The following is a 26,023-nucleotide window of genomic DNA, read 5'->3' as shown; positions in this document are numbered from 1 at the left end:
TTAAGTGTTTGATACGCTTTAACTTATCTCAGCAATTTAAACAGTCTGTAATGGAAGTTTTTGAGGTTTTTGGTGATGTTTTCAAGTTGTTTTTATGTTTCTTGTGAAGTGAAATCTTAAAATGTCTCTTAGTGATAAAAACAAACATTGGTTTTAAGTTAGGCCTTGTCTCATCCCGACATTTTAAATAGACTGTAGTGGAAGTTTTTAAGGTTTTTGGTGATGTTTTCAAAGTCGTTTTCATGTTTCTAGTGAAGTGAATCCTTAAAATGTGTCTGAGTGATAGGAAAGCATTGTTTTTAAGTGATTATTGTCCTTTCCTCATCTCGGCATTCTATAAACAAGCCGTAATGGTATTTTGTTGTGGTTGTCAATGATGTTTTCAAGGTTGTTCTCATGTTTCTAGTGAAGTGAACTCTTAAAATGTGTCTCAGAGTGAAAGCAGTATTTTTAAGAGCTTGTACGCTCAAATTCATCTCGGCATTCTAAACAGGCTGTAGTGAAAGTTTTTTTGTGTGGTTTACGGTGATGTTTGCAAGTTGTTTTCATGTTTGTAATGAAGTGAAGTCTTAGAATGAGTCTTACAGTGATAGGAAAGTCAAATTCTTAAATATTCGTACACATCATCTTATCTCTGGACTTTGAATAGGTTGTAGCGGAAGTTATTGTGGTTTTCAAGGGCGTTTTTTCATGTTTCTAGTGATGTTAAGTCTTATCTTATTATAAAGGGCAGTAGGAAAGCTGAATTTTTAGATATCTGAACGTTTTATCTCATCACGACATTTTAAACAGGTTGTATTAGGAATTGTTGTGTTTTTCAAGGGTGTTTTCATGAGTGTTTTGGTGCTCGAGGTTTTCTTTTCTTTTTTTTATTTGTAGAAATGAAACTTAAGAATGTTCTAAGGAAAGCGGTATTCTTAATAGTTCTGTTCTTTATCTCATCTCAACATGGAACTGGGAGTGCAGGAAATTATTGCGCTTTTGAAGATGTTTTCATGTTTCTAGTGTTATTTCAATGGAAGAAAATACGAAGCGTTTTCCAATGACCGATGGAAGAGCCACATTTTTTACAATTTCACCTACTTGAGATTGAAATGCCTTAACCCTTGAATCACTTTCTTGCACCTGTCATCGGCATCTAAAACAACACTTTTCTTTTATCTTAAGGAGAACCCGTTGTAGTCATTAATTCAGGAAAAGAGAAGGAAAGTTTGGTGCCGTGAGTAATTCTGAGTATTGTCCGTGTCGCCGCAAACAAGATGGGAGCGCAGGTGAGCACGAAGTCAGGAAGGTTTTTAGAAAGAGTGCGGCGTCTTTAGTGTCATTCCTGGGTCCTGTGGGTGAAGAGAAAGTCGCTGCATTGCCATAGATCTGTGTGGGGATACATGCTCATGTTCTAGAGGCAGAGAGCTTTAGAATACACAAAAGATACAATGCAGTTTTAGCCAGGTGGACATTGGGGCGGCGAGTGACATCTTGGAGGCAAGCACGAGTCTCTTGCAGTGCTTCTGAAGGCCTCCTGAAGGGTGCAGTGGGGTCCTGGTAGCCGCGGGATCCTATACTTATCCCCGAGCGGTGTAGGGTATTAGGAAACAGATCCTGACCGTGTACCGCTGATCCCCGCGGTAAAAAATGCCTCCTGGATGGCTGGGGGCGTTGCCGACTTGCATGGCAGATGAGGAAGGGGCGGGACCTGTCAGCCGTGTGCAGGACGGGCGAAAGTGTGAGTGTGTTCACCAAACCTAACCCACCGCCACCATATCGCGTGTGGTGAAGGTAATGGTTACACTGGTCAGGATTAACATGTTACCTGAGGGCTGAGGAGTCGAGTAAGGCGATATTTCCACTCTGGGAAAGGATTGTTAGCTGAGGGCGTGATGGGAGTGGCGCGCGCCGACTGTGGGCGGGGCGAGGCAGCCAGCAACATGACAGGCCAATGAGGCACCGCCCTTTAGTCACCTCGTGAACACCACATGGGGAGGGTGTGACGCCTATGCTTCTGCTGCCTCGCCCACGTGGCCACGCGACCTGTACCTTCCCGCACGCACCTGAAATTTGCCTAATTATGGACGCAGGATATAAACTAATGACCTTCACGACGCGAGGACAGTGACGCCAACCCTGAGGCGAGACGAAACTTGTGTGAAACGTGTTTGCAACGTGAGTAAAACGTGCGTATTTGTATGTTCTGTGATTGTATGTGTGTGTGTGTGTGTGTGTGTGTGTGTGTGTGTGTGTGAGAGAGAGAGGTTACCGCTTCATGTTGATCTTCCTAATGATGTGTTTCAGTCCTGGCAGGTGAATTGCGGCAGGTGTCAAAAGGTCACACACGAAAGTTAGGAAAGACATGCGATGGCTCTGAGGAATTCACGCGAACCCAACCTAACCTAACCTAACAAATTAACAATACTTAACACAACCAGAGCTAACCTAACAATAACTATAGACCGAACCTATAATGAGACCTAACTTAACTATACCTAACGTAATGACTTGATAATTAACCTGTTCCGTACTGGGATGCATTTTTACCATGAGTTTTGGTGTGTAATTAGACGATTTTACTGACATTAGGAGGGATCTATGGAGGTCAGAAGAATAATGGCCACAGTCTTCACTATTTTAATCACCACATAAGTTTCAGTAGCTGTACAAAATCACCAAAGAGTAAGCAGAATTAATATGAGAATGTGTCATGGTGCTGAAGAGATTCCCAAAGTGCAAGGACAAAAGGAAGAAAACCTGACATTTTTTCTTTATGAGCACAGACTGACTGAGGGCAAAGGACCATTCTAAAACCCTTCAGCGCAGTACCTCCAATATTTCAAAAGACTTCTGTTCAAGTGACACAAGTTTTCAAGGGTGTTTTTATCGTTTTCCTGACACATGAACAAGGTTACTACATTAATTGCAGGAGAAGCATCCTTTGAAACCCGGCTTATCATCTCTGTGTCCTTTGAAAATAGTCGTGGGGAGAGAGAGGAGCGTTTCAGATTGCGGACCAAAAACTCACTCAATTTACCACTTCAAACACACATCTAGTCTTGCTTTCCTACGTTCATCATTGTTTCATCGTATCAAAACTCAAAACGGCTTTCACAAAACATGTATTTAAAATTTTGTACTATAGTCCTCTTCACGCGTTAAGTCACATCACCGTCTATAGATTCAAAACACCACGCCTTTCATCACTTCAAAATATAGATAAAAGAATGAGGATAGGAAAGCTGGTCAATATAATCCCATACGTGCATTGCAAACCCTTATGTTGATGGCAATATGAGTTAACGCTATCAGTTATATACGAACAGTGAAGTACAACAGCATACAGTTACGGAAAATCAAAATATACACAAAGAATATGTAGCAAAAGTTCAAAATACGACACTAGCGAATCAAGGTTAGGAGGAACAAGTTTTTAGCACGACAGAAAATACAGAGAATTATGAAAAGATGCTCAAAATACGAAAGAAACTAAGAATTACGGAATAAGCAAAGAGATTGGAAGACATTTTTACCACAACTATAGAAAAAAATAATGACGAAAGAATTACAAGAAACAAATATGAAGAAGAGAGAAAACAAAAAGACAAAAGAGGAAAAAAAAAAACCCTAAGATGTTAAAGTAGCGAAAAAAAAAAAAATAGAAATACGAAAAGAAAAGAAAATGTAACCAAACAAAAAAAAAAATACAAAATAGAAAAAGACAAGAAAAAACACAACAAAATAACATGTCACCAATATTACAAAAAAAAAAAATAAATAAATAAATAAAAATAAATAAATAAAAAATTCCCAATAAGTAATCAGCGCTCCCACCTTGATAACACACCTGGACTTAATTACTCATCATTAGCTAGAGTCCGGTAAGGCGCAGGTAAGGCAGCAGCTGAGGTAACGCGCGACTAATGCTCTGATTACAGGTGTGCCGTTAATCGTGTTTACCTGGGCTTCACTTACCTTTTTATATCCACGAGGCTAATTCTTAATGACAGGTAGAGGGATTTTAGCGTGTGTAGATTCGCACGCACGCACACACGGACGGAAACACACGGAAAGGTCTTGACATACACACACACATACACATACACGCACACGTACACACACACGCACGGGCGCTAATTGGTAGTTAATAGCGTACTTGTGTCATCAAACCGGTAAGCTAATCACGTCCACTTAAGGTGTTTTACAATTCAAGGGAGAAAAAAGTCGAGCTCAATTAAGACCAGTTGGGAGTCTTGTCTTTGTTCCCGCCCCTCACCTCGTCTGGGATTATCTGGGTCAAAGTCGCGTCTTAGAATTACTGTATAATGATCCTCACGGCTTTTTTTCGCTCCCCAATTGTGTGTGTGTGTGTGTGTGTGTGTGTGTGTGTGTGTGTGTGTGTTGTGTTGTGTAGTTATTTGTGCTTCCAGGTTCCTTGCAACACTTCCCGCTTTGAATTTTTAGTGTTGTGTTTCTGGAATGGTCTGGAAAAATAGTTAAGAGTTTCTGGAATGAGTTTTCTGAAGAGGATTTACTGGAATACTGCTTATGAAAGTGTTCCTGGAATAGTTGGAATCGTGATATCAGGAATGCTATGCTGGAATTGTGGTGGTGGACTTTTTTCTGGAATGGTGGCGCTGGAATGGTTTCTGGAATCGTGTTGGAATCGCAAGACAAGTGGTTCTGGAATGGTGGCGCTTAATTGTGGTACTGGAATTGTGTCTGGAATAGTGGCGTTAGAATTTCAACGCTGGAATAATGGTTGTAGAATCGTGCTGGAATCGTAGTCCTGGAATCGTGGCTCTGGAATGCTAGTTTTTTAATGGTCTTTGTTGAACAGTGGCGCTGGAATACATAGACCTTTGTTGCTAGAACTGTGCTGGAATTGCGTTGTTAGTTGTGTATTCCTGGTATTGCGGCTCTGGAATGGTGTGGCTGGGCTTGAAGGCATCTGGTGGCAGGTTTCAAGAGAGCAATTTTTTATAACCTCAGAAAATTCCACTATTCTTATTTATCTATTTATTTATGAAGACTTTTAAAAGGACTCAAAGATAATTAGTCGTTTTCTCAAGAGTCTTTTTATTGATAATGCAGAAACTTTGTTAAACTACTAAATTCATAGCAACCCTTTGAAAACACCGATAACTTCTAATAGAGACAGTCGAAAGAGAACGATATCAGATAAGGAAACATTTGAGGATATTTAAGAGTGTCTTCCTATTACTAATGCAGAAACTTAAGTAGATTACCACTAAAATCATAGAAATCCCTTTGAAAACACCACTAACCTCTAATAGCGATAGTCAACAGTGAACCCTATCAGACACCGAAACCTGTGAGGGATATTTTACAGTGTCTTTGTTAGAGCACCACTAGAATGATTTGAAAACGCCACTCTTCTCTAATAGCGATATATAGTCAAAAGTGAACGCTATTAGACACCAAACCTTTGAGGGATATTTTAGAATGTCATCCTATTACTAATGCAGAAGCAGAAACTTTGTTAAACTACCACTAGAATCATAGAAACCCATTTTAGAATACCAGTAACTTCTAATTCCAGTAACTTCTAATAGGGATGGTCAAAAGTAAACGGTTTTAGACATGGAAACTTTTGAGGATATTTTAATGTCTTCCTATTACTAATGCAGACACTTTGTTAAACTATCACTAGAATAATAGATGCTCCTTTGAAAACCCCACTAACTTAGAGAGACAGTCGGAAATGAACGGTATCAGACGCTGAAACTTTTGAGGATATTTTTAATGATTCTGATTTAGGCGGTGTACAGATCACGTGTGAAAGTCAGAGTCCACGTTCTCTCATCACTAAAGCTCGTATTCTCAAACATTTCTCTGCTTTGCCTCCACTATTTCAAAAGCCTTTATCTAAATTTACGGGAGTTTCTTAAGATGTTTTTACGGCTCTATAGGCTGAGTGACAAGATTTCTACATTATCAGCTGTAGAAACACTCTTGAAAACCTGCTAATATTATCCATATGGCCTTTGAAATATAGTTGTGATGAGAGAGTAAAGGATTTCTGAATGCAAGCCTAAATGTTTATCCTATTCTTAGATTAACTTCTGTGTGTTTTATGAAGAGCGGTAGGGAGATGATACAAATTTACCTGTTGAGTTTAAGAATAACCAGTGAGTTTCATTAGTGTTTCCCGCTACCCGCTTCGTTTCATTTGGCAAATTTTACAGATTAGGTTGATCTCTTGTTCTTGTTCTGCCTGCTCTTATTCCGCTTTTTCTTATCTTTATTTTCCTTCTACTTCTTTTGTTTTCATTAGTCCTGTGTTCTTATCAGAGAGAGAGAGAGAGAGAGAGAGAGAGAGAGAGAGAAGCTTCCTTCCCAAGACGGCGGCGACGCTGACGGGGCGGCGAGACGCGGGACGATAAGAAACTTGCGGGAAGGCCTCGGGACACACACACACACACACACACACACACACACACACACACACATTACAGTTCCTCTTCCTCCTCCTTCTTCTCTTCCTTCTCTTCCTCCTCACGTCTTTTAACCTCAAGAAGTAAATCAAAGTGACTATTTAACTTTTTTGGTAACTTCTCGTGTCCGTCCTCCTTGTAGTCCGTGTTTTAATTGTGTTTACGCTGAACATACTCGTATTATGGATCCCTAACTTTTCTCCACGGCGGCAATTTGTGTATATTTCAAAGTGTTTTAAAAATGTACCTTAATTTCCTTCTTTTTATAGTTTGTTTAGAGTTTTTTTATATATAAGGTAGATTTTTTTGCTTTTTTTCTTTTTCTTTTTTCTTTTTCTCTTTTTTCACTTGAATGTTTCTTTCTTAATGTATCTTGATTTCTTTTTACATTTCTCCTTATTTAGAAATCTCGGACACTGATTTTGCTTCTTTCTTTTTTTTTTTTTTTTTTAACTTTTCACTTCTTTTTTTTAACAAACATGTGTCTATCTTCATGTGTGTGGAAATATATATTAATTTCTTTCTCTACTTTTCCTATTTTGATTTTTTTCGCAGTCTTTTTTGTAAGATTTGTGGTTCTGGTGATGGTTTAACACTTTCTCTTTTATTCAGCATACTTTTCCCTTCATTTATAAACACTGAGACATTTCTTCTTCCTCTACAACCACCTCCAACGATTACATTTACTAGATATTGCTAAATCTGCTCTTTTAATTCCCCTTTCTCCCTTGTCGATGCTTATAAAGATTCCATTGTTTTTAGCGCTGTGGCAAAGGCTAATTCTTCATCATCGGCTCGAAAAGAAAACGAGAATCGAATAAATTAAGAAAAAACTATAAAAATCTGTGTAATAACATTTGTGGTGTTTTGAAATTAGTCTTATTTGAGAGCAAACAGCTGAAAACACTTGCCTTAACCCTTTCCCATAAACCCTGAACACGTAAGACAGCGTAATAAAACAAAGAAACCTGCAAGAATTAATTAGATCCATACATAAGAATCCCGTAATGAAAAAATACGTAAACATTTCCACTGCTCATCCTCCTCCATGAATGTATCTAATGTTATAAAGCTCCTTATTAACTTGTAACTCATTCTTCGTGCCCTAAGTTCTCTGCCTGGTAACGCCCTTTTGTGATTACTTCGTCAGGCTTCAAAGGTCTCTGTTATGGGGTTGAAGACGCGGCAGAAAGCTTGTAAAGGTCAGAGGAGGTTGTGGCGCGGGAAAGGACGTGGTGAAGGTTACAGCAGTATTCTCAAGCGTTTCTGCGTCGCATCTCCGCTAGTTTCAAAAGGCTGTAGTTGAAGTGACGCTGGTTTATAATGGTGTTTCTATGGCTCTAGTGAAAAATTAGTAATATTCTTACATTATTAACAAAGAAAACTGTTTTTTAGAATCTGGTTAATCATCTCTATGGCTGTGAAAATGATCGTGGTGAGAGGTCAAACTGTTTCCGGCTTCGTTTTAAAGGATGTTCTCATTATTCTAGTGGAAGATTAACAAGATTCCTACATTATCAACTAGAAAAATACTCTTGATAACTTGACTGATGCTTGTGTTCTTTGAAAAATAGTCGTAGTGAGAAAGAGAACCAATTTTAAGACTGTCTTTTTATGATTCTAGGGATATTAACAAGAATTTTACACTATTAACAGGAGAAACAATCTTGAGAACCCTGTTAGTCATCTCTGTGATCTTTGAAAATAATCATGGCTAGAGAACGAGGAGAAAATAGAGCTAAGCAAACGAAGGAAGAGTGAAAGAAAAAAAAACCCAGGAAACTCTGATAAAGAAACGGGAAACAAGCGGAAGAACGAAACAAAAGAGAATAAGAAATAAAAAAAAAAGTATTGGATTATGAAATGCAAAAGATCAATTAACTGGAATGGGATCAGATTGTCTTGTAGTCTCACTAAATGGATTATGGGAAGGGGAGGGGAGATGGGGTCACTTGTGGTGGAAGGGGAGAGAGAAAGAGGGAGAAAGGGAAGAAGGGATAGGAGAGGAATGAAGGGAGAAAACTAGAGATGGGAGAAGAAAGGAAGAAAAGAAAGATAAGGGAAAAAGAATACAGAGAGAGAGAGAGAGAGAGAGAGAGAGAGAGAGAGAGAGAGAGAGAGAGAGAGAGAGGAGAAGGAAGGATAGAAAGAAAGATAGAAGAAAAAAACGACACACGCAAAGAGAGAGAGAGAGAGAGAGAGAGAGAGAGAGAGAGAGAGAGAGAGAGAGTGACTAATTTCCAAACAACAGCGTCACCTGCCGCCGCCAAACACTGCCTAAGTTAGTATTGTGGGTTCAATCGTGCGCTGTGTGGGATTTGTCTTGTATTTCTTGAGTCGCTGCCTTGATGAGACTCCAATGACGTGATTTACATAGAGAGAGAGAGAGAGAGAGAGAGAGAGAGAGAGAGAGAGAGATTTACTAGTCGAAAGAAACGTGGTGAATAAATAAGAAATCAATATGAATTAAGCGGAGAAGAAATTACGATGAAGAGAGAGAGAGAGAGAGAGAGAGAGAGAGAGAGAAAGGCACAATTCAACGAACTAAAATCCCAAAACAGAAACAAACACAAAAAGAAAAAAAAATCAACACAAAATAGAGACTAACAGATAAAACAACAACAACAACAACAACAACAACAACAACAAATATTTACAGAAAACAATTAACAAGCGAAAAAATTGCCTAAGTACTTTACAAATGACTCAAAACATTTCTTTCTAGTCACTGAAGCAAGATAGAGAGTCCGCGCGGTGACCTAAACTGACCTATCTCTATCCTATCTTTATCTCCCTGGCCGCTGATAAGGAGACTGCGCCCTACGTCTAAAGATAGCACAGGGAGAGAGAGAGAGAGAGAGGAGAGGGAGAGGGAGAGTTTAATGAGCTTTTAGTAGATGTTCTTACGGTTCTTGTCTGTTTGGATTATAGGATTGTTTTCCTTACCTCCTCCTCTTCTCCTTCTCCCGTTCTCCTTCTATTTGTTATTCGTGTTTTCTAGAGAACTGTGTAATTTATATATTCTTTTTTGGTTTTCTCCGTTTTCGTTCGCAAAATTTCGTGTTTTTTATTTGAGTTTTTCGTTGTTTGTTTTATTTGTCCTTTGTTTGTGTCTATTTTTTTTTTTTTTTTTTGCTTTTCTTGTTTTTCCTCGTTACTTTTTTTTATTTTGCATTTGTTTTTTTTTGTTTTTCTATTTGTGATTGTTTGTAGAATGTTTGGTTAGGTCTCTCTCTATTTTGAGGTTTTAGTTGGTTCAATTTCTCTCTCTCTCTCTCTCTCTCTCTCTCTCTCTCTCTCTCTCTCTCTCTCTCTCTCTCTCTCTCTCAACAGGTAACCCAGAAAGTATGGTCGAATATACACACAAGTTCCTACCTGTTCTTATTTATCAAAGCGGTGAAAGAATATAAACGGCAATTAACTTTTTTTTTCTTTATATTTATCTATCTTTCCACCATCCGCTGCAAAGTAGAGGTGAACAAAAATATCAAGTACGCGAACGGTGAAAGTGGTGTCTAAAAATATCTTCCCCTTGAATCAGTAAATGGCAAGGAAAAGATGATTAATGAAAAACAATGTAAAAATGTAGCCTCTTCAGTACTAAGAAGCATTTTTACCGGGGGTTTGGGTGTGATTAGACTGTTCTATTTACATTAGGAAACATCACTGGAGGTCAGATGATTAATAGCCTGAGTCTTCACTATTTTAATCCCCCACGTATGTTTCTGAAGCTGTTTAAAATCACCAAATAGTAACCAGAATAGATATGAAAACATGTCATGATACTGAAGTGGTTAATCTTTCGTCTTATATATACATCTTCGCTAATTTTAAAACAGAGAGCTTTTAACACGTAAAGAGAGACAGAGGCTGAGAATTTTAACAGTTTACGACTTATACGTCCCTGTTTATGTGTGGGAAATAAGGCAGGTAATGAGTTTAGCTCCTTCAATATTGAGACGCATTTTTACCTTGTTTTTTGGGTGAGATTAGACGATTTTCATTTCTATGGAGGTCAGAAGATTAATGGCCAGAGTCTTTACTATTCTGATCCCAGCGTATGTTTCTGAAGCTGTATAAAATCATCAAATAATAAGCAGAATATGAAAACGCGTCCTGATACCATGACGCGGTTCCATATTCATTGTGGTTACTATTTGTTGATTTTATACAGCTTCAGAAACTTTTGTGGAGGATTAAAATAGTGAAGACTCTGGCCATTAATCTTCCATAGACCCTTCCTAATGTCAATAAAATGATCTAATCCTGAAACTAGAAATAAAAAGGTGTCCCAGTATTGAAATTATTAATGGTGAGTTTTTAAGTATATTCTGGTTTGCTAATGGTGCTTTTTCTATGTTTTGGCATGATAATGGTTTGTCTTTATATTTGAATAGATGTTGAGAGGAGGAAGGAAGCAGTGAGGCGGCGGTGTGGTAGCGGCGGTACAGCGGTGTTAGCGGTGATGGAGGCGTCTCTCTCTCTCTCTCTCTCTCTCTTTCTCTCGGGTATCAAAAATCTCGAAAGAAAACAGAAAATTGTCTATGTTTTCTATTTACTAAAGAAAATAAAAAAGAAAAAAGAAAAAAGTTTTATTATTTTTGTTGTCTAAGGAAATTATTGTTTGTTGTTGATATTTTTAGTTTTTTTGTTTCTAGCTACAGTGATATTAGGTTAGTTTGCTCTCTCTCTCTCTCTCTCTCTCTCTCTCTCTCTCTCTCTCTCTCTCTCTCTCTCTCTCTCTCTCTCTCTCTCTCTCTCTCTCTCAGCCCTCAAAAATCTCAATGTAAATATGTACCGTTGAGGTTCTCCGGGCAGGTAAAAATTGTTCAGACATGTTAGAATTACCTGTGGTTGGTGAACGAGGGCAGGTGTGTACAGGTGAATGCTGCACCCTTCACCTGTGTCGTGTTGGGTTAGGTTAGGTTAGTTTAGGTTTGGTTTAGTTTGGTTTATCTTACTTTCGTTCCTTCCTTTCTTTCAGTTAGGTTTGGTTTAGTTGTGTTAAGTTTATTTCATTTTAGTTCCTTTCTTTCGTATAAACTTGTCTTCCTCTTCCTCTTGATTTCCTTCCTAGTTATTATTCTCATGCCTGTTCCTCTTCCTTGTCTGTGTTCTTCTTTCCTGTCCTATACACCTCCTTCTCCTGCTCATCTTTCTTTCTTGTCCTTGCTCTCTTTATACTAGTAGTTTGGTAAGGTTGAATTGTGTTAAGTTAGGTTTGGGTTCTTGTCTACCTATCACCTGTTTCAAAGCGTGTGTCCAGGTGGAATACAGGTGAGCATTATACCTCTCTCTAGTCGGTTTTCATGTTAGGTTAGGTAAGGTTAGTTTAGTTTGGTTAGGTTTCTCTCTGGTCTCTCTCTCTCTCTCTGGTCTAGTTTCGTTATCTGTCTATCTGTTACCTGTTTGAAAGAGTGTGTCCAGGTAGAATACAGGTAGAATTGTACCTTTCTCGTGTGGGTTTTCATGTTAGGTTAGGTAAGGTTAAATTATGTTAGGCTACGTTTGGTTTCTTATCGACCTATCACCTGTTTGAAAGCGTGTGTCCAGGTAGAATACAGGTGAATATTGCATCTTTTACTTGTGGGTTTTCATGTTAGGTTAGGTAAGGTTAAATTATGTTAAGTTAGGTTTGGTTTCTTGTCTTCCTATCACCTGTTTCAAAGCGAATGGCCAGGTAGAATACAGGTAAATATTGCATCTTTTATTTGTGTGTTTCCACGTTACGTTAGGTACGGTTTCTTGGTCTTGTGTAACCTGTGTTAATTGCGTGTCAGGTAGAGGAGAGGTAAATGCTAGACGCAAGTTAATAAGGGAGGTTGCAAGAAGCCGTCCGGTCTACACGTGGCTGATTTTTATTTATCTACTTATCTATCTTATTTAGTGAGTAATCAGTTATTTTTGTTAATAATCTAAATAGTATTTCTTTTAGATTAATCAATTTTCAACTCTTCTTTTGATAATACTTTAAGGTTTAGTGTTGAAGTGTGAATGATTTTAAACCTATGGACTGTCATTGTTTATATATTACAAGTACTGAATATTGTTTGAATGTTTTTTGTCAATACACTTATAGAACCGTGCTCTCTACCATGATATTATTTAATTAAGTTCAGTTAGGTCGGAGTACGTTATGCTTCCCGCTATCCTGTACCGTAATTACCATGGTTACCTCACCATAACACTGCCTGATGCTGCACTCCCATTGGTACACGCAGATACCGTAGAGTGTGCACAAGATAACTTAATTCCAATCAGAACTATCAGTTTACAAAGATACCTGATAATTCTCTTTTGGTAACCCAGTGCGTATTAGGAAATTGGGTACGTATATATCAAGACTGAGGTGGTATGGGAGGTGGTTCGGGTGTACCAGAGGCAGAGACAAGTATGAGGGAGAAAGATGCTGGGAAGAAAACTGCTCAGGAGGAAGCAAGGAGGAGCAGAGAAAACGTTAATGAATGCAATGAAAGACGTGCTTGTAATAAAGTAAGTTTGACAAATACACAGATGACCGAGTGCCTTGAAGGATTTTGATCTGCTGTAGTAAAATAAGAAGAAATACGAGGAAGAGGAGAGAGATATATAAATACGATAATGTACCGAATGTTTCTAAGCAAGACTAGAAGAAGGAGGAGGATGTTTAAAGTGTCTTTGGGTGATTAAAGTCTGTTTATGGATGTTTAAAGTGTGTTTAAAGTATGTTTTTGGGTGTATTAAGTATGTTTTGGGTGTTTGAAGTGTTTTTTGGATATCTAAAGTGTGTTTACGTGTTTTTTGTGTGTTTAAAGTATGTGTCAATGTTTTAAATGTGTTTGTGTGTTTTAAGTGTGTTTTGTGGTGTTTTAAGTGTTTAAGTAAGGTTCACTTTAATCAGAAGAGATGGAAATAAAGCAATAATTTATACACGTTTCTGAGCCTGGAAAAAATGACGGGAAGGAGAAAACAGATATACAGCAATAGTTTACCGGACATTTCGAAGCAAGGCAATGCGTGACCAGTGAGTGAGTGAGAGCACCAATTACCGACAACCTCACCCTTTCGTGTCCCTGTGTCGTCTGGCGCAAAAATAACCATGATTTGCTTGGTGAAACTGAATGTAGGACAGAAAGTAACATGAAAAATAAGTAATGGGAGAAAGTAACGGAAAAAGTAACAAGAAAGAAAGTAACAAGGAAAAAGAGTGACAGGAATATTGAACGCTTTTGTTTCTTATTTCGATTCTAACCTTGCCTCTCCAAAACACTTACTTTTTTCCTTCTAAATCTAAGTGCATTGTTTTTTGTTTTCGTTACTTTTTTCATGATACTTTCTTGCCGAGCACCGGAGAAACGGAGAACAATAGATGAAACATGAGGGTTAATACGATAGCTGAAATATGCGAGTCAATACAGTAGCTGAAATATGCGATAGATGAAAAATGCGACTCAGTACAATAGCTGAAATATGCGATAGATGAATTATACGAGTTAATACGATTGCTGAAATACGCGATAGATGAAATATGCGAGTCAATACGATAGTTGAAATATGCGATAGATGAAATATGCGAGTCAATACAATACTTGAAATATGCGATAGTTGAATTATACGAGTTAGTACGATAGCTGAAATATGCGAGTTATACGATTGCTAAATTATGCGATAGATGAAATATGCGTTAATACAGTAGATAAAATATGTTAATTCGCTGTAGTGCCTGATAATGAAGGAGAGTGCGTTTCTACAGCCTGATAGTGAGATTTGGGTGAGCTTTCTGTCCTTGATAGTGAGCTGTGAGTGATGGTGAGTACAGTGTTTCTAAAGCATGATGGTGATGTGCGAGTGTCCTCCTGCGTCGTGGTGAGTGATGGTGAAGTAAACTGTGTTCCTAGTGAGTGATAGTGAACATTATTATGCTTTTGGCGTTTGGTGGTGTAGAAGATTGGTGAAATACGAATGTGTTAGTGTGTTCTGATGTCTGATGGTGAAAAAAAATTGTGTTTCTGGTGAATGGTGAGTTGCAAGAGTGTGTTTTTGGTGCCCGATGGTGAAATGCGAATTTGTTAGTGTGTCTTCGCGGATAATGGTGAAAAAAAAAATCTGAGTGGATGGTATGGTGAAGAAGTGTGTTTGTGGTGCCTTATAATGAAGAAAATAATGTCCCTAGTAGATGGTGAGATGCAAGTATGTGTCTGTGGTGCCTGATGGTGAAATACGAATCAGGTAATGTGTTTTTACTAATGGTGAAGTAGACGATTGTGTTCTGGTGCGTGATGGTGACGTAAAAAAAGTGTGTTAGTGTGTTTTGGTGCCTGATGCTGAGGTATGAAAGTATGTTAATATGTCCTTGTGCCGGATAGTGAAGTGAGAGAGTGAATAATACTGTGTGATTGTGATATGGTGACATAAGTGTGTTGGTGTATTTTGCTGCCTGATAGTGAGGAACGAAAGCATCTTAGTATATCCTAATGTCCAATGGTGACATAGACGAGTGTTTGCTAGTGTGTGATGGTGAGATGGTGATTTGTGCTCTCTTGGTGCCCGGTACAGATGACCATGAAGCCCGTGACGGAAACTGAACGCAACACGAGCCCTCAGGACTGCGCGGGCTGCGGTAAAAGGATTAACGACAGGTGAGTGAGGATGTTCAGTTTACCTGTTTCCTGATTGTAACCTAACCCTAACCTAACCTAACCTAACCTAAATCTAACCCAACCTAACCTAACCTAACTTAACTTAACCTCAGTTTTCTTATCTAATCTAACCTGCGGCATCTTAAGGTGACTAGAGGGTAGGTATAACGTTAGATTAAAGACAGGTTAGCTTATACTTAACTCAACTTATTCTAATTCAACGCAATCTAACCTGATAGAACACCTGAATCTTATCTAATGTAACTTCACCACTACCACTACCACCACCACCACTACTACTGCTACTACTACTGTTACCACCCCCACTATCGCTACTGTTATCACTACAATTACTACCACCACTAACACTACTATTACTACCACCACCACCGCCACAACGCCCCCAGGTTCCTACTGAAGGCGCTGGAGATGTATTGGCACGAGGACTGTCTGAAGTGTGGGTGCTGTGACTGTCGGCTGGGCGAGGTGGGCTCTACTCTCTTCACCAAGGAAACCTCATCCTTTGCCGCAGGGACTATCTCAGGTGGGGGCAGCACGCATGACTCCTTCTGCGCCTTCTGCTGGTGTTACTAATATTACTTCTACTACTACTGCTACTACTATTACTACTACTACTACTAATACTGCTACTGCTACTGCTACTACTACTACTACTATACTATATATTACTACTACTACTACTACTACTACTACTACGTCCCCATTCTTTTCTTCTTTCTCTTTCTCTTCTATTTTCTCTTTATTTTTTCTATTTCTTTTTCGTCCTCCTTATCCTTTTCTTCTTTTTTTCTCTTCCTTCTGTTTATTATTTTTCATTACTTTCTCGTCCTTCTCATCTTGTTCTCATCTATTTTCGTCTTCCTTCTCTTTATTACGTTTTTTTTGTCTTTCTTTCTTGTCTTCCTTTTCCTTTTTTTTTTTCTTTTCTTCACTTCCTCATTCTCCTCTTTATTATTTGTTCCTTTCTCATCCCCGTCTTCCTTCTCTTCTTTTATTTCTCTTCTTCCTTTTTATTACTTTTCTTTCGTTCTCGTCACTTCTCATCATTTTCCTCTACCTCTTCCTCTTTTTTACCACTTTTCCCTCTTTTCCTCTCATCATCCTTATCTTTCTCTTATCAAGCTTGAACCAACAGTATCTTCCCTCATCCTGATTACTAACCCTGAGAATATCCACCTATATCACTAAATGCCCTCCGCTAAACAGTAGAAGAAAGACGTGACTGCTAATCCTGGGTCGTGTCTCCTAACAGGCTATTTGGGACCACTGGTTACTGCTCAGCTTGCTCCAAAGTGATCCCAGCGTTTGAGATGGTGATGAGGGCGAGGAACAACGTGTATCATCTCGAGTGCTTCGCGTGCCAGCAGTGCAATCACAGGTGAGGGAAAGAGAATGAAGGGCTGATACGTGAAAAGGTGTTGTGTTTGGTATGTAAGATAATATTTCCTTCAGTTTTTTTTTTCTGGAAGGATGAGATGAGAGTGAGGGAAATAAGGTTAAGCTCTTTTTACTATGAGTTTTGAGTGTGATTAGACGATTTTATTGACATCAGGAAGGGTCTATGAAGGTCAGAAGATTATTGTAAGGAGTCTTCGCTAGTTTTAATCCCCACATAAGCTTCTGAAGGTGCATAAAACTCCCAAATAGTAAGCAGAAGAAATATAAAACCACGTCCCAGTAGTGAAGGGGTTAAGAAATGTAGAAGGAGAAGAGGAAACAGAAAAGATGGAGAAGGAAGAAGGAAAAAGTGCAAGAAATAAATAAGAGATGTTAGTTAGAAGAGATAACGATACATAGATTGATAGATAGTGAGTGAGTGTGTGTGTGTGTGTGTGTGTGTGTGTGTGTTTTCGTCTTCATTTTCATTTATTATTTCTATTTTCTATCTTTCTTTACTTACATTTTTCTTTGCTTCCGTTAGTTTTGCCTTTTTATTACTAATCTTTCACTTACTTACCTTTATTCCTTTCCTTATTCCTTTTCCTTCCTTCCTTCCTTCCTTCCTTTCACTCGTGCATCCATCCTTTATCTTAACACATCTTACCGTCCTTCCTTCCTTCTTTCCTTCCTTTCTTCCTTTCTTTACTCTTTCCTTTCCTTCCTTTTTTCTTTCCCTTTTCTTTCCTTTTTTCCTTCCTTCTTTCCTTTCCCCTTCCTTTTACTCATGCTTCCATCTTTTTTTTAACTTATTTTTTTTCTTCCATCCTTCTTTCCTTCCTTCCTTTCCCTTCCTTTCCTTTCTTCTTCTTTTTCTTTCCTTTTCTTTTCTTTTCTTTTCTCTCCTTTCTTTTCCTTTCCTTTCCTTCCTTCCTTCCTTCCTTCCTTCCTTCCTTCTTTCTTTCTTCCTTCCTTCCTTCTTTTTTCCTTCTCTTCCTTCCATTCTTTCTTTTTCTTAACTTCCTTCCTTCCTTCCTTCTCTTCTCTTCCTTCCTTCCTTCCTTCTCTTCCTTCCTTCCTTCCTTTCCTCATTCCTTCCCTTGCCTTCCATTCCCTCCCTTCCCTTCTTTTCCTTCTTCCTCCTTCCTTCCTTCCTTCTCTCCTTCCTTTCACTTACGCATTCATTCTTTTTCCTTAAACCACTACACTTCCTCCTTCAGACCCTCTCTTCCTCTCTCTCTCTCCCTCTCCTTAGCACAGTTTCCCCCTGCAGTTTCCTCCTGATCGATTTCTCCCCAACACTCCTCCTCCCTCTTCGAGTTAATCTTGTTTACAATAGGGTAGCCGATTCCACGCTTCTTGCCTTCGTTTGTTTGTTTCTAATCAAGGAATCGAACGCTTCTTTTACAGGATCGAATATCGCGGTGAATTAATATGGTCTTCTCTTTTTTTTTTTTTTTCGTGTGTTTTGTGTGTTTGTTTTTCCTTCGTGTTTGTGTTGGATTTGGGGTTTAGTTTGTTTGAGATCTGGTTTTCTTCTTGTTGTTGTTCGTGTGTTTAGTTCTGGTGGTGGTGGTGGTGGTGGTGGTGGTGGTGTAGTAGTGAGACGAAAAATAGAGAATGAGTGATGTTTTCTTTCCTTTATTTTAATCATCATCGTCTTCGTCTTATTCTTCTCTTTCTCTTTTTTTTTATCCTCATCATCATCATCTTTTCTTCGTATTTCTTCTTCATTACCTGTTCAAATCCTCTTTCTCCTCAAATTCCTCATCGTCTTCTTCAATCCTGCTCTTGATCTTGTACTCATAACCAACCTAAAAAAAAAAGTAAATAAATAGAATGAAAGAAAACGTACCTACTGAGAGAAAACGCTTCCCACTCCACAGAAAAGAAACGTTTCCTTCGAGAGATCTAGAAAAACGTTTGAAATAAAAGGAAGAGGGTGAAGAGAGGAAAGGGAGAAGAAGGGAAACAGGAAAAGAGGATAATGGTGGGATTTGCATCAGAGACAAAAGTTTACCTGGCTAGACGAGGGTTTCCTTAGGTGTGTCTTAGATAAATTACCTGTGATTACCTGGCAGAGAGAGAGAGAGAGAGAGAGAGAGAGAGAGGGGGAGAAATAAGACGTTACTGATTGAAATATAAAGAGAAACGATATATTCTTTCAATAACTCTCTCTCTCTCTCTCTCTCTCTCTCTCTCTCTCTCTCTCTCTCTCTCTCTCTCTCTCTCTCTCTCCTAAAGGCTAAGGAAACGATACGACTTAACTACTGCCCTTAGTCTAATTAGAGAGAGAGAGAGAGAGAGAGAGAGAGAGAGAGAGAGAGAGAGAGAGAGAGAGAAGGGGGGAGAGGGAGAGGGAGAGATATGTTTTACGGCCAAAAATTCGGTATTGTTAGTTTTTTCTTTTCTTTCTTTTTCTTTTCTTTCTTGCTCACTCGGTTTGAAGAGAGATAAGGAAACTAAGGGAAGATACTTAAAACTTGGTTCCTTTGGGGGGCTTTACATCAGAGAGAGAGAGAGAGAGAGAGAGAGAGAGAGAGAGAGAGAGAGCGGTCACGTCCTACCACTATAAGCAAACGTTAACAGGACACAAGTTATGAATGCAAACGAGATGGTATTTACTCCTTAGAGAGAGAGAGAGAGAGAGAGAGAGAGAGAGAGAGAGAGAGCAAACTAACCCAATATCACTGTAGCTAGAAAAAAAAAGCTAGAAAAATTAACAACGAACAATAATTATCTTAGACAACAAAAATAATAAAACTTTTTCCTTTTTTCTTTTCTATTTTCTTCAGTAGTAACAAGATATGGACAATTTTCTGTTTTCTTTCGAGATTTTTGATACCAGAGAGAGAGAGAGAGAGAGAGAGAGAGAGAGAGAGAGACCTAACCTAACCTAACCTAACCTAATCTACAAAACATCCTTTATAAAAAAAAAAATGCAAAATAGAAAAAAATTCACGAAAATAAAGAAAACGGGAAGCGGAATCACTACGGAACACAAACAAAGGACAAAACAACAAAATGAATAAATAAATGAATGGAATAACGAAGTCTCCCTTGAAAAAATACTCGTTAAATCGCCCGAAACAGGGATTAATGATAGAGTCGTTTTGTGTAATCCTGCAAATCCTCCTTTTAGTCACCTCATTATTCTAACACATTAATCGTACGTGAATGTGTACTGTAGTGTCAATAAACTCTCTCTCTCTCTCTCTCTCTCTCTCTCTCTCTCTCTCTCTCTCTCTCTCTCTCTCTCTCTCTCTCTTGTTTACGTTTTCCTCCTCAATATATTTTCAAGTGCCTTATTTTTCCATACCGTCTAATTTTTTCCCTTGTCCTTTGTCTTTTTCTTTCCGTTTTCTTTCTTCTATCTTTTCTTTTTCAATTTTTCTTTCACTCGCTTCTTTTCTCTTTTCTCTAGATTTTTTTTCATTTTTCTTGTCCTCTATTCTTTTTTCCATTGTTTTTCTTGCATCTTTTCTTTCCTTTTCTGTTTTTCTCTCTTTCACTTGCTTTTTTTCCTTTTTCCTCATTTTTCTTTATTTTCCTTCACATTTCCTTACCGTCTGTTCTTTTCCTTGTCCTCTATTCTCTCTTTCCATTGTTTTTCTTGCATCTTTTCTTTTCTTTCTCTTTTTCTCTCTTTCAATTGTTTTTTTCTCCTTTTTCCTCATTTTTCTTGATTTTCCTTCACATTTCCTTACCGTCTGTTCTTTTCCTTGTCCTCTATTCTCTCTTTCCGTTATTTTCTTTTATCTTTCGTCTTTCCTTTCTGTTTTTCTCTCTGTCTCTAGCTTTTCTTTTTTTTTTCTTATTTTTTCTTACTTTTCTTTATATTTTTTGTAGCGTATATACCTTTCCTTGTCTCTATTCTTCCTTTTCGTTGTTTTCTTGCATCTTTTGGTCTTCCTTTCCGTTTTCCTTTCTCTCACTCGCTTTCTTTCTCTTTTCTACATAGTTATTTTACTTTTCTTCATCTTTTCTTATCTTTTATCCTTTTTCCTCGTCCTCTTTTCTTTCTTTTTTTTCTCTTTTATTTTCTTTTTCTTTCCTCTCCCTTTTTCTTCACTTTTTCTTCATCTTTCCATTTTCCTGAGATTTTCCTTCGTCTTTTCTTATTTTCTATCCTTTTCCTCGCCCTTCATTTTTTTCCTTTGCATTGTTTTCCTGCATGTTTTGTCTCACTTTGTTTCCTTTCCCCTCATCCGCTTGCTATCTCCTTTCTATATATTTTCTTGAGTTTTCCTTCTTTTCCTCTTTTCTTTCTTCTTTCCCTTGTTTTTCCCTCATTTTTTTGTCTAATCTTCTTGTTTCCTTTCCCTTCATTCGCTTATTATCTTTTTTCATGTTTTCTAGAGTTTTCCTTCTTTCCCTTGTTTTCTAGAGTTTTCCTTCTTTCCCTCTATCCTTCCTTCTTTCCCTTGTTTTTCCCGCATCTTTTGTCTTACCTTCCCATTTTCTCTCAGCTCACTCGCTTCTTTTTCCCCCGGCCGCCCCTCGAGACCCGTTGAATTAGTATGCAAAGGCCGGTCATTTTTGCGCATCTTGCCTCGATGGGGGACTATTTCTTTGCAGTAAGCCTTCACAATCCCTCGCATTACGTCCCGCTTGATTAGGTCAGGCTCGGGACTTGCAGGTAATGAGTCTTACGTATTTATATATCTTAACCCAACGAACGGGAAGACTCGACGCGTTTAGGGAGGTTCTATTTTTTCTTTTTTTTTTCTGTATGTGTGTATGTGTGTGTGTGTGTCTGTGTCTGTCTGTCTGTCTGTGTCTGTGTGTGTCTGTTTGTCTCTGTGTGTGTGTGTGTGTGTGTGTGTGTGTGTGTGTGTGTGTGTGTGTGTGTGTGTGTGTGTGTGTGTGTGTGTGTGTCTGTGTGTGTCTGTCTGTCTGTCTTTCTGTCTTTCTGTCTGTCTCTGTCTTTCTGTCTGTCTGTCTGTCTGTCTATCTGTCTGTCTCTTTGTGTGTGTGTGTGTGTGTGTGTGTGTGTGTGTGTGTGTGTGTGTGTGTGTGTGTGTGTGTGTGTGTGTGTGTGTATGGATGGTTTAGTTGTTTGGTTGTTTGAGTGATTTTTCTTGTTTCTTTATTCGTATGGTTGTCTTCTTATTTGTTTGTTTGCTTATGTGAGTGGTCTGCCTGTCCGTCTGTCTGTCAGCATATATCTGGATCGTATGTGTGTTTATCTGTCTGTCTGTCTGTCTGAATGCTGGATAACTGAATAATGAATAAATGGTTGATAGATGAACAGTAAAGAAGCAAATAGTTTTGAATATACCTAAAAAAAATTAAGCCTTCCAGTATCAGGACGTGTTTCTATATTCATCCTGGTTACAATTTGATTTCATACAGCTTCAGAAACTTCGTGAGGATTAAAACAGCGAATACTCTGGCCATTAATCATCTGACCTCCATAGACCCTTCCTAGTTTAAATAAAATCGTCTAATCACACCCAAAATTCAAGGTAAAAAATGCGTCCCAGTACTAAGGGAGTTAAATATACCTAGAAGAAAAAAATCATCCCTTAATACCAGGACGTGTTTCCATATTCATTCTGGTTACTATTTGATTTTATGCAGCTTCAGAAACTTACATGGTGATTGAAATAGTGATGACTCTGGCCATTAATCTGACCTCCATAGACCCTTCCTAGTTTAAATAAAATCGTCTAATTGTACCCAAAATTCAAGGTAAAAATGCGTCTCAGTACTGAAGGGGTTAAGGAAATAGTGTTATATATTTCTACATCAAATTAGCACAAGAAAAAGAAAAATGCAGACTAAGTGTACTAAAAATAAAGAAAATAAAGTGTGTTATATTTTCACATCAAATTAACATCAGAAATAATAAGAAAATATATATAAAAAGATAAATTGACTGAAAAATGAAAATAAGAAATAAAATTGGAGAGGAAAAACAAATGCATTACATCACAATATTTTTCCAAATTTTCCTGATCTTTTCAGTTTTTTTCTTCCTGTTCCATTTTCCTTTTTTTTTTTTTTCTTTTCCTATTTTCCTTGTTTTTTCATTTCCTTTTTCCTTTTCCATTTTCCTTCCCTTTTTTTCCTTTCTTTCCCATTTTTCCCTTTTCCAGTTCCTTTCTTTCTTCTTCCATTTCTCGTTTTTATTTTTTTCTTACTTTTTTCCATTCTTGTTTTATCTTCTTTCAAATTTTCCAGTTTTTTTTTCCCTCCTTAGTCTATTTTCCTTTTTATTTGTTTCCTCCTTTCTTTTTTTTTCATTTTCCTTTTTTCCCCGCGGTACAAGACTCACACTAAACATTTCCTTTCCCAAGCCGCAAACATCCTCGTGTGTTTGCGCGTGGATATCCGGTAAAGGCGCAACTATCCTCACATCACCCCTGCGCATTTTGAGGAATAGGAGTCCGTGTCTGGGATTTGAAGCGATCGTCTTTTGTTTCTAAGGGGAAGGTTGTGTGTGTGTGTGTGTGTGTGTGTGTGTGTTTAGTAACTTTTTTTCATAATTTTTTTCTTGTTTATTATTTTTATTTTTATTCGTGTCTATTTATCCCTTTTATCGCTTAATTTTCTGTGTATTTTGTGCATTTTTTATATTTTCTCTTTTTCTGTCATTTATCTGTTTGTTTCTTGTCTTTCTCTTATTTGCCTCTCTATTTCCTTTTGTTTTATAGCTTTTTCGAGTTAGAGGTAATCATTTTTATCAATCTTATCTTTATCATACGTCATTCGTTTCATATATTAGCACTTCCATAAGCTTTCACATCAACTAAGCTTCTCTTTCACCAATTATTTGATTTAACATAACTTAAAATCACTCATCTCTCATTATCTCCCTTAATTTCTGCATATCCGTCGCTTTCTTTAATATATTACTTCCATATCACTTTAAATTTTCTACCCTTCCACTAATCATTCGAGTTAACTTATCATTTCTATCTCTCCCTACCTTTTTTTTGTCTCTTAAATCACTCATCTCTCATTATCTCCCTTAATTTCTACCTTTCCGTCACTTCCTCTAATATATTACTTCCTTATCGCCCTAAATTTCCTCCTCATTTAAGTTAACATATCATTTCTATCTCTCCCTACCTTTTTTTGTCTCTTAAATCACTCCTCTCTCATTATCTTCCTTAATTGCTACCTTTTCGTTACTTTCTCTATTATAATGCTTCCTTTTCACGCTAAATTTCCTTCCCTTCCATGAGTCATTCGAGTTAACAAATCATTTTTATCTATATCTATCTTTTTTGTCTCTTAAAAAACTCCTCTCTAATTATCTTCCTTAATTGTTACCTTTTCGTTACTTTCTCTATCAATAATACTTCCTTTTCACGCTAAATTTCCTTCCCTTCCATGAGACATTACAGTTAGCATATAATTTTTTATCTATCTCTACCTTTTCTGTCTCTAAAAAAAACTCCTCTCTCATTACTTCCCTGAATTTCTACCCATCCATCGCTTTCTCTAACATATTACTTCCTTTCTCATACAAATTTCTTTCTCTTTCCTCAGTCGAGTTTACATATCACTTAAAAACACTCATCTCTATTATATCCCTGAATTTAATCCCTTCCATCACTTCTACAACAATCCCTTTCTCACGTCACGCTTGTTTCTCTCTAAGATTCTGCGTTGGTGATAAGTTCTATCTCTGCGACAACAAGATTCTGTGTGAATATGACTACGAGGAACGGCTTGTCTTCGCCTCCATGGCCTGCACACCCTCCAGCCTGGCCCAGCTCAAGCGGCAAATAGGAGGGCTGGACGTAAGTAGAGAGAGTGTGTGTTTGTGTGGGTAGGAAAGTAGAATGGATGAAAGGAATGGTGATATGCATGTTTGTGTGTCTACGTGTGGGAAAGAGACACACTAGAATGAAGGAAGGAATGGTTTAAAGAGGGAGGTTAATGTGATTGTGAAAGTAAGAGGGTAAGAGAGAGAGAGAGAGAGAGAGTATAGTACATCTGATCTTGCATTTTTTTATACATATTGACATCTTTCCTTCTCCTCCTTCTACAAAACTTGCTCCCCTCCTCCTCCTCCTCCTCGTATTCCTCCTCTTCCTCCTCCTCCTCCTCCTCCTCCTCCTCCTCCTCCTCCTCCTCCTCCTCCTCCTCCTCTTCCTCCTCCTCATCCTCGTATTCCTCCTCCTCCTCCTCCTCCTCCTCGTATTCCTCCTCCTCCTCCTCCTCCTCCTCCTCGTATTCTTCCTCCTCCTCCTCCTCCTCCTCCTCCTCCTCCTGCGCCTCCTCCCAAGGGCCCTACGGTAATAGAAGACGTCAGGAAGGGCCAGACACCCCCAGCAGCCACCCCCACCCTTCACCCTACCCCAATGCACCACCACCACCACAACACCACCACACCACAACAACCACCACAGCAGCAGCAGCAACAGACCACCCCACAGCTGCTGCAACAGGGCCCAGGGCAGACGGGCACGCAGTCACAGCAGCAGCAGCACCAAACACAGCAGGGAACACAGCAACGGCCAATGGTAACCTGATGCCAAGATAATGCTGCACACTCTACTATTTCCTCTTAGTGTTCATTCTTCCCTGCTGTTCAGTTTGTTCATTCCACGTCCCTCTGAGGCCGCGGACTGCTGCTAACGGTGCTGTTCTGTTCCTTGTGCTGACTGCTGAGTGCTGAGGAACCGGTATTTTGCTGTGGGAGAACTAAAAGGTTGAAAAATGGAAAAAGTTAAGAAAATGACTGTGATTGAAAGATTATCCTGTTATTTCTAAGCGTGTGGACTCTACAAGACTGAGTGAAGCGCGGCGGTGGAAAACAGGTGTGGACACGTTTGGGCAGGTGTGGGAACGTGTGTAAATAGTGTACATTGAACGATGTGGTGAAAAAAAAAGGCGATTAGTGAACGTGTTATGTTCTATAGTGATGTTCTGTAATGTGATGTGATGCTGTACCCTACGTATGTATGTGTGTACGTGTATGTGTGTGCGTGTGTCTGCTACCTCTGCAATACGTCACTCTCCTCTTACAGTGCTATAGTGACCAGCTTACAGTGAAGTTTGCCTCGTCAGTGCACTAGGAAATTTGTCTCCCTCATTCCCGTTGCTGTGAAAATGTGGCTTGGTATTGAAATTTTGCGTGAAGGTGAAAGTCAAGAGGGAATATACGGTAGTGTGTGTGTGTGTGTGTGTGTGTGTGTGTGTGTGTGTGTGTGTGTGTCAGTGTGTTTTGTGGGGAACGGGTTAGGATTTGAAGATTCATAGTGCAGATTGAGTGAAATGTGAAATATGGACAGAAGGAAAAGAAAACTAAGAAAAAATAAAATGGCGAAATATCAAAGGAAAGAGTTCAGATGCTCATGACTAAACACATTAAAGAAAAAAAAAATGGAAAGAGACGGACAATGCAATAGAAAATGAAAAATGTGAAAAAGTGCAAGAGAAAATAAAGAAAAACTGAGATAAGATAAGGAAGCAAATTGAGACTTGAACACGAATAGAACAACAGAAAGAACGAAAGGAAGAGAATAAGATAAGAAAAAAAAAATAAACATAAACACGAGAGAAAAGGTACTAGAAAGAAACAAATAAAAAAAAACAATTAATAAT

The 26,023-nt window shown here is 38.4% G+C and overlaps 1 protein-coding gene across 1 annotated transcript; it reads left to right on the top strand.

Moving 5' to 3' along the window:
- The first annotated feature begins 1,186 nt into the window (after positions 1-1,186).
- LOC123507564 (LIM domain only protein 3-like) lies at positions 1,187-26,023 on the top strand. Its single transcript, XM_045260492.1, is given in 7 exon segments — positions 1,187-2,160; positions 14,979-15,061; positions 15,469-15,566; positions 15,569-15,605; positions 16,335-16,460; positions 24,072-24,213; positions 24,703-26,023. Coding segments are annotated over 6 exon segments (732 nt in total). The 5' UTR covers positions 1,187-2,160; the 3' UTR covers positions 24,949-26,023.

This window comes from Portunus trituberculatus, chromosome 22 (genome assembly GCF_017591435.1).
Source record: "Portunus trituberculatus isolate SZX2019 chromosome 22, ASM1759143v1, whole genome shotgun sequence".
In the NCBI taxonomy this organism is placed as follows: domain Eukaryota; kingdom Metazoa; phylum Arthropoda; class Malacostraca; order Decapoda; family Portunidae; genus Portunus; species Portunus trituberculatus.
The sequence above is the reverse complement of the archived record's forward strand: the minus strand, read 5'-3'. Positions and strand labels throughout refer to the sequence as shown.